Genomic DNA, 15,280 nt, shown 5'->3' on the forward strand with positions numbered 1-15,280 from the left:
TTTTCTATCTTGTCCTATATTCTCTTCATTTAGCTCCTTTGGTTTTTCTGTTACCTTTCTTTTTGACAGCCAATTTCTTGGCCCCAAAATGGTCAGAATTTGGACCAGCAGAGAAAGATTTTGGTAACTTTCCAGGCTAATTTTATGGGAGTAGGTTGCCTTCTAGATTTCTGAAATGAGATAGATGGTTTGGCTCATGAAACATGACAGATGTACACATCTGTGATACAGCCTTCTCATCCCAGAAGTCCCAGTAAAGAATAGATTCAAGTAGGCTTGAAAAGAGGATAGGTGTGTCTGGCCCAGTTAAATGGGAGTGCTGTCATGAACAAGGCAGAGGTATCGGCATGGTAATTGAGAGATGGTGTTGGTAAGATGAAGACTACCCTCTGAGATGATCCAAGAACTGAGCAGGACAGGATGGCAAGACTGCACCAGAAAATTATTTAGTAGAGGAAATAAAAAAGCGTGGGGTGGTCGGGGACGAAGCCAGCTAGTTTCAGATTCTCTGAAGAAAAACAGACAATTTAGCAACCCTTATTACTTTCTGAAACCTCATTCTAGAGCCTGTTTGAAGAAGGTAGAAGAAGTTGCTGCATAGAAGAGCAGTCCTGAATTCAAGGGTGGAGATTACTAGCCATCTGAGCTTTCTTAATTTCTGTGGTGACCCTAAAATGCTGGGACCCCTGAACCTATGGCCCCTTCTTTGTAGGATCAAAAGAAACTGACCTTCTCCCTACTTTATTCATCTTTCCTATGAATGTTAAGTTCTCAAGCCAAACCCAGGGTCTTGTCTAAGATGGATTTGGAAGTAGTGGGGCAAATGCCACAAACTTGGGTGTTAGTCTTATCTCTTCCTTCCCACGCTGTCCTCATGGGCCATATATGGTAGGAGAAGGGACTATGAGTCCCAATCCTACTCTTGATCAAATATTTAGGACGATGACTGACTTGATTTATTTGCTTCAGAGATTTTTCAGGTTTTATTTACTTCTCTGATTGGCAATAGGGTTCTCATAGATTTCTTTGGACATCTGATTTGGAGCATAGAGCTTAAAAGACAAACTTTTGAGAGCAGGGAAAATCATCTTTTTTGTTGTTTCCTGCTCATTAGGTCCTCCTTAGTAGGGTGCTCTGCACATAGTAGGCATACCATACATATAATCACCTGACTTTTCACATGCTTTTCAATTTGTGTCCATCTTCACTTCAGAAACAACCTGTTTCTTCTTGATAAAAAAATAACTTTTTTTTTTCCTAATTGAACACAGTTGATCCTCGGAATCATGAGATCTGGATTCTAGTCCAACTTAGCTCCTAACAAACTGTATGATCTTGAACAAATGAGGTCCCTTTTGAATCTCAGTATTTTCATCTGTAAAATGAGAAGGTCGAACTGGATAATTTTTCAGCTTTAAAAATTCAGTGAATCTCATACTTCCTTTCTTGGGAAAGGTAAAAAGGCCTAAACGGAGATAGAAGGGAGGGAATGTTGGATGAAAAACTTAGGAGAAATTGGAACTTATGAGAACTTGGGATTTGAGCTGAGTGCTCAAAACTTAGTCTGTAGTTTCAATCGAAGTTCTTTACTTTTAACCTATAAGGGATTAGAGATCTGGGTTCTTTGAACCTTATATCCAGAGTAAGGAACACGGAATCAAATCTAGGGATATATAGAGTGATTGCCTATTCTTTTTGTATTCCTGAGAGCCATGTGGAAAGCATAGTCTACCTCTTTCAGTAGCTTTGAGTCCCCTAATATCACTAACCCTGCATTGTAGTGATCCCTTGTATCAGCCATGTAGATCTTCAGGAGAATCCCTACTTTGCTTGCTCAGTATAGCTATGAAAGTAGTGAAAGCTGTTTGTGGCTGTGTGTAGTAGCCACAAGATGGTGGCTCTGAATGGCTGGGTGTGTGTGTGTATCTTGATGTTGTCATGTGACGTTGTGTGTACTTCTGTGTGGTAATTGCAGCTTTGCGTGGCTACTAATGCACTCCCGGCCTTGCAGGCTCACAGTGCACAGGGCTATTCAGTACCACAGTGCTGGGTGGCTCCTCCAGCGCCCCGAATCTTCAGGACTACGCCCGCAGCCATGGCAAAAAGCTACCACCTGCCAGTCTGAAGCATCGAGATGGTATGTGGGTGGGTTTGGGGGAGCAACTCTTTTCTTCATTTGTCCTCCAGCAAGGACACATTTCAAGTAATTTATGCTTAAGATGGCACTGATGCTGGCCTTATAACAAGTTTATTCATCAATTATAGAGGGGAGAAGGAACCAAGGCCTCATCCACCTCCATTTGCACTCTCTCTCACCATACAAGTATTACTTATTTATGCTTATCCCTTCATGAACTCCCACATACAGCCCTGCTACATCAATTTACTCCACCTCTATATTCTTTCCTGGATTCTGGTATATAGGGGTAAGGACCAAGGAGGATGATCAGGAAGAATGTAGTCGAGCCTTGATTAAAATCCTAGAAATCAGGAATGGGGAAGTTGCTTAGCAAAGTCTGGAAAGATAATATGGAAAGAGACTGGGGGAAGGGATGAAAGTTTCTACAAATATTTTATTTCTAGCCCTAACTGGTTTGGCTCGGTGGATAGAACATCAGCCTGCGGACTCAAGGGTCCCAGGTTCAATTCCGATCAAGGGCATGTACCTTGGTTGCCCGCACATCCCCAGTAGGGAGTGTGCAGGAGGCAGCTGATCGATGTCTCTCTCTCATCGATGTTTCTAACTCTCTATCCCTCTCCCTTCCTCTCTGTAAAAAAATCAATAAAATATATATTTTTTAAAAAAATATTTTATTTCTAAATGATGAAAAAGAGGATGTGGTGGTGAAATTAGAGTTGTTTGTAGGGCTGTATCGTGGTAGAGATGACACATGGATTCCTAAGGAGAGATACCAAAGGAAAAAAAAATTGAAATGTGGTAGTTAGGAATCTAAGGGTGGGGGTGGGAGCAGGTCATATACTAACTGTAAAGAACAGAGTATGTTGCTGGCAAATTCCAGAGCAGAGGGTGGGGACAGGTGTGGGTATAATCCCCATGATGTCTTTTCTCTCCAGAGTTCTTGTTTGTCCCGGCCGTAAAACGATTTTCTGTGTCGTTTGCAAAGCATCCGACTAACGGTACGTTTGCTTCTGATTCAGTGTCATTCATCATCACCATGTCACCCCCAGACACTTAACCTCTGAGTTCTGACACTGATTGTTCCTCTCCTACCACTGTGTCAACACCCTGCTGTCTCTGAATGAAACACTCACTAAGTGTCCCTCTTGGGACATATCCTTGTGTGACAAACCTTAGCCTTGGCTGCAGCCTGGCTGCCCTATCCCTGTAGCAACTCAGGGTATTACTTCCATGGTCACCATCATCACCACTGTGTCACTTTTTTCAGCATCATCACCAAAACATTCAACTTCTCTCTTTCCCATCACATGACTGCTGGGCTTTGTACAAACAGAATAATGGTTCCCCATCTTAAGAAGAAATTAGTATTTCCTATATTATCCTTATTTCTTCTTTCCAGCCCCAACCCCACAACTCAGTTTATGTAATTTTTATCTTCCTATTTTTTTCTCCAACTCTTTTGTTGGAGTGGATCACTAGTTTGTTTCCCACGGGAGCAATGCTGCAGTTTCCAGCTCCCAAACCTACCTATAAGGACATTGGTCTTGAGTATATAGTCTCCCATCCCCATATTCCTGTATCCTACCATTATGTGTACTTGGTGTGGTTCTTGTGCTCTTGACATCTGCTTTATGTTACTACTAACCTAGGGCCTGGGCTTAGAAAACAGGAGCCCAAATTAATCTGGGGAAAAAGAGAAAAAGAGAGGAGTAGGAGATAGTAGGTAAAGGAAAAAGAATTATACCTCGAGTTTTTACATGTGATTTCCATGTAGCCCTAGCCTGCCTAAGGCACTGCTTTCTCAGGCTTGAAGTGATGATTTTAGATGTCTGCTGGGATTCGAGGGGAGCTTAGGAATGAATGATGTAATAACATTTCAGGAATATTGGAGAACTGGGTCTACCCACACCAAGATGGGAGACCCAAAACTGAAGGGCTGTGCTCTCTTTGTAGGGTATGGCAGGAGAACCCCAGGGCTCACTCCCTGTTTTATCTTTTATATCTTTTTAAATTTATTTTAGAGGAAGGGAGAGAGAGAGAAAGAAAGAAAGAAAGAAAGAAACATCAATGTGAGAAACATCGATCATTTGCCTCCCACATGTGCCCTGACCGGGATCAAACCCACAACCTGGGTATGTGCCTTGACCAGGAATTGAACCCGCCACTTTTTGGTGTGCGGGATGATGTTCCAACCAACTGAGCAATGTAAATTTTTTTAATAAAAACAATTCTACAGCATTTACTGTCTTCTGGCAACAAAATAAGGGTAATGAAAGCAATATTAATAAATGTTTGCCCTAACTGGTTTGGCTCAGTGGATAGAGCGTAGGCCTGCAGACTGAAAGGCCCCAGGTTCAATTCCGGTCAAGGGCGTATACCTTGGTTGCAGGCACATCCCCAGTGGGAGGTGTGCAGGAGGCAGCTGATCAATGTTTCTCTCTCATCGATGTTTCTAACTCTCTATTCCTCTCCCTTCTTCTCTGTAAAAAATCAATAAAAAATATATATTTTTAAAAATAAATGTTTAACTATACTTCCAACAAGGGACACCTACAAAACACAAATTGCTTCTCAGTAGTTTCTCACTTTGTTAGTCATTTCTAGTTGGAGACACTTTAGAGCAGAGTAATATCTCCTTTTAGCATGATCCGACCTAGTTGTTTTCTTGACTTTTTTTTAGAATGAATCTCTTCTACATCATCTAATACGAGGTTCATATACTCATCAAAACCAATGATGCAGCCCTCTACCCACATAAACACTTGCTCAAAAAGCCATACCTGAATCCAAGATCTGTTTTGCAAGTATCTGAAGATGAGGTTGATGGGCTGCACCATCACCTGCAGCTTTTGGCCCTGGCCACTGCACGCCATGGTGGAAAGCTAACAAAGACCACACTAAGCCACGTGCTACCTCAGAAAGCTAAATCTGGAATCTATCCTTTATATCTTTAGTTTCTTGTGCAGTGTCTCTTGTCTTCCAGGTAAATCTAGTTTTGTTATATATAGTTTTCTTCTGTCCAAGCGCTAAGATTTTCTGAGGGAGGTAAAATTAGCTTGGCTTTCTGGCTGGAAAATCCTCCAGGTACTGATCCTCTCTGTTCCTCAGCTAGTGGCAGATGCTAGATTTTAGCCTTGTTAGGCCATACAACTCCACTAGGCGCTGCTGAAATCTCCCCAGCTTGACTAGCTTATACTTGTTCAATTTATACCCCTACCCAAGCTCCCATTTGTGCCTGTGACAGGAGCTCTCCATTAAGAGTGGCATGGCTGTTCCTTAACATTTAACTTTACACTCTTCTGGCCTTCATGTACCACAATCTTCTCCAGAGTAGAACCTCATGTACAAACCCCAACCGCACAGCCTGGGACTTGGACATGGAGACATGTTTCTTAGGGTACAGAATATAGTACCAGGAATTTGGGCCCCTGAAATCAGAGTTAAATTATAGATCTCCTAATTCTCAGGCCCTAGCAGAAAAGATCCAAATTCATAAAGCAGATCCTCAAGCCTATATACCTCTAATTTCCTGAAGCCTTGGTTAGCAGCCTCATCAGTTGAAAAAAAGAAGAATTAATTCTACCAAAAGGAGGAGAGGAAGAAAGTCCTGGAAAATTCAGGTATAGTGCAGGAGGACAAATTCAAGATCTCTTCCAACACCCTGCACAGTTTCTCAGGGGTCTTCTGGCTTTTGTTCTTCTTGTACTTGAGCTTGGGGGCTACAGTGCTTGATAACCAGAATCTGGGATCTAACTCTTGGCAATAGGAGAAATTTAGACCTATTATATCTCTTGCTGAAAATTATCTAGATTTAATTTGGCCCTCTGGACAACATGAGAGCTCTACCCCATGGCCAAATCTTGCTTGACTGACTGAGCAATTACAGAGTGGATGTGCTGCCTGCAATTGCTTGTGGCAGATTAGTCACAACATTGTGCCAGTCTACTGTCCCATCATGGCAACAAGTCTGGCTTTGAAATAACAGCTAGAAAAACTGGGCCTGGCTTTAGAAGAGAGGCAAGGGAATGCTGTCTCCTTGCTTTGATGGGAGAACATCTCTCAGCCATCATTGCCTCTATTCCTTTTAAGCTTTGGCCACATCCTGACTACGTCAAATATACATATATGGCCCATTACTAAACTGCACACTGAACTCACCAAAGTAAACTAATATTGGAAAAGAGACTGTGGCTCACTCTTATCCAGAATGTCAGAGTGTGCCAATTATATTTGCCACATCCATTTATTTCCTAGGGACCCACACAACTGTCTGACCATTGGTATAGTTAGTGCTTGAATAGAGCTGAAACCTCTCTTGACATTCAAACTAAGGTCTCTGGAATCCATAGCTTCATGGGATCACCCCATGTAACAAGTTCTGGTCTGAGAGTTCTGAGCAGTCATCCTCAGCTACTTTGATCCTACCTTTGCTATACCAGCATCCTGTTATCAGGTCTTAAGACCCCATATCTTTTTCCCAGGATCTTTTCCCTACTGTTTCTGGGGCTTCTACATGCCTTTCACTATCTTCAACCTTTTGCAATTCAATCACATATATCCACAAAGTTTGCCAAGCATATAAAATAATAAGTGGTTCAGGACTGAAGCTTTTCCACTGACCAGCTGAACAAAATGCAATTAGACTTACCAGCAGTAGGAAGAAAATATAAAATTATCTAACTTTTGGCTTCTGTAATGGATACAGTATCTCCAAAGTCCTGAGATTTATGCAAACATTTTTTGAGTCTATATATTTGAACAAGAATAAAGGATAATTAGCCAGTAATAGCATTTTCACATATTGATTCCATTTTTTAAATGCTCTGTTTTACACAGTCTTTCCTGCCGATCTCCTATGCCTGCTGTCTTACAGCAGCCATATCTGTGTCTATCTTAGAGTTTGGTCCAGAGAGCTGCCCTGAGCCCTTAGGAGCCTTTTTAGCTTCAAACTTTATCTTGATAACTCTATACCATTCTTGACATTCTTCTCTGAATGACTTTGAATCTTTTTATCTCTATCCCAATCTCATAAATATATTAGACTGAGAAGTGGGACCTATCTAGAGTTTGTCCAAGAATGATCTGGGATACTGGGCCTCTAGACAAGGCTCCCACAGAACTCCAAAGCCAGCTTACCCCTGTTCAGAATGATGTGACTTCTGTCTGCACTGACTGAATTATGCTCAATGAGAAAGGGGAGGGCCTTATTGTATGATGAGGTCTCACTAGTCCCTTCTTTTAGACTTTCTGTGTGATGCCAACTCTCTTTTCCTGCAAGAGATTCCCAGTGGCTCTGACCATCTCTGCTTCTTTCTCAGCTCACTTTTGAACTGAGTGGCTCCACTTCCCAGTAATGCTTGTGCCAGTCAGTGCCCCCCTCATTGTCTCTCCCTCTTCTCTTTCTTTATCTTTGTGCTTCCTGCCGTGGTACCCCTACCCCCTGCAGAGCTGCTGGATGACCAGCACCCTGTGGTCCGGTTGCTGCGCCGTTTTTCCTCTGACTGCTCAGGGGGCCAGCCAGTCTCCTTGGATGCCACGCTGGCGCATCACCTGCACCAGTGCTCCTACCACCTGCGCCTCTTCCGGAACTGGCTGCGCTCAGGCCAGGATGACCCCGAGTGCCTCTACGGTACCCCCTGCCACCAAGCTGGCTGCCGCCACTACCCTGGCTGAGACCAACTGCTTTGCTTATTGCACTTCTGGCAGGAGAGCCCACTTAATCCTTTCTTTTATTTAACCTCAGGTTATGTGACTTGCATTTTAGTTGCTTGGATGGGATTGGGGCCAGACTGCCTGGTAGTTATAGCACTGGCTGCTCATTCCTTCCTCACTGCCTCCTAATGCTACCCATTCCCAATTCTATTCAGTACAGGGTTAGTTTCTTGCCCTGGATTCTGTTCTTATCTCTATAACCTTCTACTACCACCATCTTCAAATCCAAACATTTACTACCCACTCTGAGGATCTAGAGACTGTACCTCTCTTGCTCTCCTACCACTAGAATACGGTGGGAAATTGAGGCACAGAAATCTCAGTCGAATCCTTGAAGCAAACAAGAGCCAGAGGTTAGAAGATAATCAGGTATAATTCTTTTGATGTTTTAGTTATTAGTGAACAGGAGGCTATGTCTTGCATAGATATTGCTGTCCTGCCTACTCTTAGTTCATTTAGGGAGACATGGAGGAGGCACGGGAAAGACTGGGGACTGGAAAAGTGGTTGAGATGTGTGCTTCTTGGCTCTCTAATGGGGACATTTTTTCAATAGGCCCTGGGATTAGGATTTAGGTTTGCCCTGTATCCTACTCAGAGTGGTGGACCTACATTGGAATTATTGGGTTCAGAGCAGAGAATCAGTATTTATTATTTCTCCTAAGGGAGTTTCCTCATTTTCCTGATGGGATGGGAAAATCCTAACAAGTCTGGGGTCTTCCAGTGAGAACAGAAGGGAGAAGCTTTGATGTGATGGAAATGACCAAGAAAGAACTTCCATTCCCCAGCCTATTCATGCATGTGATTTTCCTGGGCTGAGCTCCATATGTACTGCATGCCTTCCAGCTTGCTTCCAAATATTCTAGCCTTTCTACCCATATCCTAAATCTGCATGAACCCCTTCTCAGATTACATGTCCTCCACCTTAATCTGGTTCTCTTATACATGACCCCTGAAATCTGCTATTTCTTTCCAGCTCCATGACCTCCCTAACCTCATTTAGACCTACAATTTCACCCATTATGTATGGACTTTTTGTTTTATTCCCCAAGAAAGTATAAGAGCAATGTAGGTGTTTACCCTATTGGGATTCTGTTTATTTTCCCATGGGACATTGCAAGCTCTCCATAGGTAGGATGAGAGTTGTTTTACCTGGAGGCCTTAGCCGGTAGACTTTTTAGGAAATCTGAAGGTAACAGAAATAGACTTCTTTTGGGGCTCTAAAGAGTTCCCTCTCATGAGAATCTTGGACTCCCCACACTCCAAAAGCCATCAACTCTTCTGATGGCTCTCAGGGATTCTCCATGCTTCCTTGGCCAGTGGGGGTATATCTGGCAGGAATAATATTGACTTTGCCCATCTCTTTTCTAACAGGATTTGAAGGGTGCTCCATGGTGCCTACCATCTACCCCCTAGAAACGCTGCATAATGCCCTTTCCCTGCATCAAGTAAGTGAATTCTTGAGTGGAGTCTGCCAGCGCCACACTGATGCCCATGCACAGGCATCTGCAGGTATGGAGAATACTCTTGTTTTGTATCCCTATCTCTGCCTTCATTCCCATGCTTTCTAGAACATGAGTAAAAAATTAAAAATAGAGGCACTCCAGATACATACAAAAATAGACTTGAAAAAAATATGTTTAATTGTAGGCCAACTCAAAATAATAGAAAAATCATTCCGTCCCAAATTAATTTATAAATTTAGTGTGATCCAATAAAATACTGTTGGTTTTCTAAAGTCAGACAAATCAATTCTGAAGTTCTCATTGAAAAATAAACAAGCAAGAATAGCAGGAAAACCTTGATTTTAAAACATTACATAAACATTTTACTAAAAAAGTGTAATATTGGTATATGAATAGACAGAGAGCAATCAAACAAAGTAGTAAATTTAGAAATAGATGAAGTTAGCATTTCAAAATATTGGGGGAAAGACATACTTTTTAATAAATGGAGTTGGAACAATTGAATATTCATTTGGCAAAAATTAAAATTGAATCCATACTTCATGCTATATACCAGTATAAACTCCATATAAATCAGAGATCTAAATGTAAAACTTAAACCGTGCAATAGGTAGCTCCAAGGGCTTCTCCTTTTACTGAAACACCAAAAATATCAAGCAAAAACTGATACAGTCAACTTTATCAGAACTCTGGAAAATAGTCAAAGGTTTGCAACTACCAGGAAAATTCTGAATCAAGAAGGAGGTAACCTAAAAATGGCAGGAAGCTTTCCAATATTTTTACTTGACCTCCTCCCACTTCTGTCCCCACCTTGGTAGCAGTCGTGAACATGGCAACCCATGCTCTCAAGGTGGGACCCTAGTCTCTGGTTCCAGGGGGAGCAGAATAGACTTTATTCTCCAAGATTTGTATTCGTTAATTTGTGTGTAGGCTACCTGAAGGACTGACACAGGGTGCTTACCTTTGTTGCACCTAACTTGGAACTCACTCAATATATAAATGTGGCTATGCAGAGGATATTACTTGAAAACACTGTAAAGCAAATGAACATGATGTCTGGGACAAAAATTATAGTTGAGGCAAACAATAGGCATACGGAAAGCCTGGGAAGAGAGTTTCTTTAGGAAGTTAGTCATTCAAAAGCACCCACATACACTGGTAACTTTAAAAAGCTATGCACATGTCTGGGAAAGGACACCTGAGCATAACATACATGAGAAGACCTTAACTCTAGATTCAACACAAGCAGGGAGTGAAGGCTAAGGCAGTGTTGTAAATAGTCTGGCTAAGTGTTGAAGGAGTACCTCAACATAGAACCAATCTGCAAACACTGTGAGAACTCCTCTCTCCTTTCCTCCTTTCTACTCCTTTCCCTCCTTCCCCCCTCTCTCTTTTTATTCCTGATATATTCAAGGAAATCCTTATCAAAGCCCTAGCTGAACATAAACCAAAGTAACAGATTTCACAGACTGCACATGACAAAGAAGACAGACTTTATAAAAATAGTTTAGAAAAATCACTAAACAGTCTAGCCAGTGTGACTCAGTAGTTGAGTGTCAACCCATGAACCAAGAGGTCACTGGTTCAATCCCCAATCAGGGCACATGCCCAGGTTGCAGCTTGATCCCCAGTAGGAGACATGCAGGAGGCAGTCGATTGGTGTTTCTATCTCTCTGTCCCTCTCCCTTCCTCTATCTCTAAAAATCAATAAAAACATACTTAAAAAAAGAAGAAAATGAAAAATCACAAAACAGCTGTAGATCACAGCAAACAACAAAAAGGAACCCTGAAGGGAGATGGGCAATTTGATTTTCAGAGTTAATACATTATAATAGTAAAAATGTCCTTTTTTCAACTGAAAGAATCTACACTACTAAAAGAGAAACATGGTAATTGGCGTGCGGCCGCTACCCTTTTCATTGGCTAATCAGCGAGATATGCAAATTAACTGTCAGCCAAGATGGCAGCCGGCAGCCAGGCAGCTTGAAACTAACATGAGGCTTGCTTGCTTCAGTGACAGAGGACTCCAACGTTTCCCGCCCGCGCTGCAGTTTGAAACATTTTAACAAATATGGCCAGACTTCAGCCAGCAGATTCGCAACATTGTATGCAAAGGCCAGAAACCTACTTTCAGCCGCGGAGGCCCAGCCCGACCAGGGGCTGCACCTAGGGATTGGGCCTGCCCTCTGCCACCCGGGAGCAGGCCTAAGCCAGCAGGGCGTTATCTCTCGAGGGGTCCCAGACTGCAAGAGGGCACAGGCCTGGCTGAGGGACCCCCCCTCCCCCCGACTGCACAAATTTTTGTGCACCGGGCCTCTAGTTATATAATATGCATAGAAACAAGACAGTGTGATCTTTTCACAGAGTAAATTAACAGAAATAATCCTTGAGGAAACAGACATTAGACTTTCTAGACAAATATTGTAAATAAGGAAAGGAGACCAGGTTCAGAGAACTAAAGGAAATCAGGAGAATGATGTCTCAACAAATAGAGAATATCATTAAAGTGATAGAAAATATCAAAAGAAACCAAACAAATTCTGAGGCTGGAAAGTATAACAGAAATGACAAATTTGCTAGAGGATTTCTTAGAAGATTTTAACAGGCAGAAGAAAGAATCAGCAAACTTAAAGATAGGTCAGTTTAGACTCAAAGACACAAATAGGTTCAAAGTGAAAGGATTTATTTCATGCAAATAATAACCAAGTGAGCCCTGACCGGTTTGGCTCAGCGGATAGAGTGTCGTCCTGTGGACTGAGGGGTCACTCATTTGTGGAATATAATGAACTACATAAACTGATCAACAAAAACAGATCCAAAGACAGAGAAGCATCGATCACACGGTCAAATCTCAGAGGGAAGGTACAGAAGGGTGGGGGTATGGGGAAGAGATCAACCAAAGGACTTGTACGCATGCATATAAGCCTAATCAATGGACACAGACACCAGGGGGGTGAGGGCATGAGTGGGGAGTGGGGGGCAATGGGGGAATAAGGATACATATGTTATACCTTAATCAATAAAGAAAAAATAAATAACATTTAAAAATCAATGAAAAAATATCCTCAGGTGAGGATTAAAGATCAAAACAAAACAAATATATTTAAAAAACATTTTTATGAGACAGAGATCATTACATATTAATAAATGTCAATTCATCAGGAAGATTTGATTATAAACATATACCAAACAACAGAGCCCCAAAATAGTAAACATTGACAGAATTGAAGGGAGAAATAGGTAGTTCTACAATAATAGTTGGAGACTTCAATACTTTTTTTTTTTAATCATCACTGGAGGACATGTTCACTGATTTTTTTCTAGAGTGAGAGGAATGGAGAGAAATAAACATCGATGTGAGAGAGAACCATCTATTAGCTACTCTTCCTTCCCCTGTCATGTGCCCTGATCAGAGCTGGGGATCAAACTTGCAACCTAGGTATGTGTCCCAACCTGGAATTGAACCCATGATGTGTCAGTGTATGATACAGTGCTCCAACCAACTGAGCCACACTGTCCAGAGCTATCCCACTTTTACTGAGGGATAAGTAGCTATAGACAGATGATCAATAAGGAAACAGAATTTGAACAACACCATCAGTCAACTAAACCTAACAGACAATATAGAACATTCCACCCAACAAGAGCAGAAGATTCTTCTTTTTTTATTAAGTTTATTGGGGTGACATTGGTTAATAAAACTAGGTTTTATTATAGGTTTCAAGTGTACAATTCTGTAATACATAATCTGTATATTGTATTGTGTGTTTACCACACAAAATCAAATCTTTTTCTGTCACCATATATTTGGCCCCTTTTATCTTTTACTATCCCCACCCCTCATTCCCTCTAATACTGTTGTCTGTGTCTATGAGTTTTTGTTCCTTTTTCTTGTTTGTTTATTTGTTGCTTTTAGTTTTATATCCCACATATGAGTGAAATTATATTGTTCTTGACTTTTTCTGTCTGACTTATTTCACTCAGCATGATATTCTCAAGCTCTATCTATGTTGTTGCAAATGGCAATATTTCATCTTTTCATGGCTGAATAGTATTCGAAGAGAGGAATATCAATGATGAGAAAGAATAATTGATCAGCTGCCTCCTACATGCCCCCTACTGGGGGGATTGAGCCCATAACCTAGGCATGTGCCCTGACTGGGAATTGAACCTTACTGATAAGGATTAGCTAGCTAGCTTAATTAGGCAGACAGGAAGGCAGTGTCCAGAGAGGATAGAGGCATCTTGGCCTGAACAATTAAAACAGCCATAAATTAGATAAAAAACCAGCCCTGACCTGAGCAGCTGGGAAAGCCATAAGTGGTAATAAAACATCTCTGGCCAGGACAACTGGGAGAAAGCTTTAGGGTAGATCAAAAGCAACTCCAACCTGAACAGATAAGATGGATACATGAAAAAATAGAGAAATGCCACAGAATTAGCGGGGAGGAAGACATAAATTCACAAAAAATAAAAGTCAAGAATATTGGGAAGAAGGAAACATATTTTCAGAAAGGATAGAGGAATGTTACAAGATAAGGGGAGAGGAAGTGGGGAGTACCACATAGGCTTTGAGCTTTGAAACTAATACTATGTAGCAGAATGACCAATGAGGAAAACAAGGGGGTCCCAAATTAAGGAAAGAGTCTAATTTAAAAAGGTCATGTTTAGACAAAAAACTACAGCATAGAGAGAAACCAAGATGGCGGCATAGGTAAACACTGGAAATTGCTGCCTCGCACAACTTCAAAAATACAACTAAAAGACCAAATGGGCATCATCCAGAACCACAGGAAGGCTGGCTGAGTGGAAATTCTACAACTAGAAGGAAAGAGAAAAGCATACCAAGACTCAGAGGAGGTACGATGCGGAAGTAAAGTACAGAGGTACAGAGGAGCACGCAGAGAGGGCTGGGGGTAGAGGACACGGTTGTCTTTTTCACTTGGTAGGGAGTCTCAAGCTCTGAGCTCCAGTTCTGGGCGAGTCTCTGGGGAGCCAGACTCATACGGGAGAAACTAGACTGTCTGGCATCGGTTGGAACTTGAGGGCAGCTTTCTCTCGGAGGTGCTTGCAGCGATTGCCGGGACACTGAGGAGCGGGGTCTCTGAGAGCAGTCATAGCTGCTTGCTCTGCCCTGTTGATCCCCTGGGACCCCCGCCCCACACAAGCTGTGTGCCGGCTTTTGCATATGAAAAGCCTGGCCCTTTGCAATCTGAAAATTACCTAACAAACTGCAGCTGGCCCAAGGCCCCAAGGCCCCAAGGCAACTCGCATTGTTTCACAGCTGAGCTCCTGCTGGGTAGCCTCAGGCAGAGGCTAAATTAGCACCTCCTTAGAGATCCAGGAGCCAGTGTACCCAGTGGTCAGAGTGGGACCATCCAGATTACAACTCCTCAGATCCATAAGGGACATACTCAGGGGGCAGACTCAGTGAGCACCAAAGCCCCACTGAAGCAAGCCTTGTCCCATAAGGGTGTCTCCAGAACAGAAGTTCTCCCACCATAGACACAGCTGATTCCCACAGCCATTTGGCCTAGAGGCCAATTCCTCCCAGTGATACCTACAACAATCAAGGCTTACCTACAACAAGACTGTGCACAAAGCTCACAAAGGGGTGCAACAAGAGTGTCCACCTCAGGTAATTGGGGAGGCTGGGCCCTAGAGGACACCTACCACACAAAGCCACTCTATCAACACAGCGAAGCATAAAAAAATGCAGAGACAAAGTAACAGGACACAAATGACAGAAGTGGAGGAAAGCAATCTACTGGATATAGAGTTCAAAACCACACTTTTAAGGTTTTTCAAGAACTTTCTAGAAACCGCCGATAAATTTAGTAAGGCCCTCAAAAAGTCTGGTGAGACTGCCAATAAAAGTAGTGAGACCCTCAAGAAATCTAGTGAGACCCTCGAGGTTATGAAAAAGGACCAACTAGAAATTAAGCATACACTGACTGAAATAAAG

At 42.2% G+C, this 15,280-nt stretch overlaps 1 protein-coding gene and 1 pseudogene across 13 annotated transcripts in view; one reads left to right on the forward strand and one right to left on the reverse strand.

Moving 5' to 3' along the window:
* Positions 1–15,280, forward strand: part of PPIP5K1 (diphosphoinositol pentakisphosphate kinase 1) — a 46,377-nt gene that overhangs the window by 20,411 nt on the left and 10,686 nt on the right. For 5 of the 13 annotated variants that reach the window (XM_006778013.2, XM_006778014.2, XM_015557543.1 and 2 more), the window contains 3 exons: positions 2,012–2,137; positions 3,076–3,138; positions 9,224–9,361. In XM_006778013.2, coding sequence (XP_006778076.1) covers positions 2,012–2,137; positions 3,076–3,138; positions 9,224–9,361 — 327 coding nt within the window. Of the gene's footprint in view, positions 1–2,011; positions 2,138–3,075; positions 3,139–7,586; positions 7,770–9,223; positions 9,362–15,280 lie in introns of all 13 variants that reach the window. The other 8 variants (XM_006778009.2, XM_015557541.1, XM_006778021.2 and 5 more) reach the window with 4 other exon arrangements.
* On the reverse strand, positions 4,620–7,580 carry LOC107181534 (annotated as a pseudogene).

Source organism: Myotis davidii, unplaced genomic scaffold (assembly GCF_000327345.1).
Source record: "Myotis davidii unplaced genomic scaffold, ASM32734v1 scaffold46, whole genome shotgun sequence".
NCBI classification, from domain to species: Eukaryota; Metazoa; Chordata; class Mammalia; order Chiroptera; family Vespertilionidae; genus Myotis; species Myotis davidii.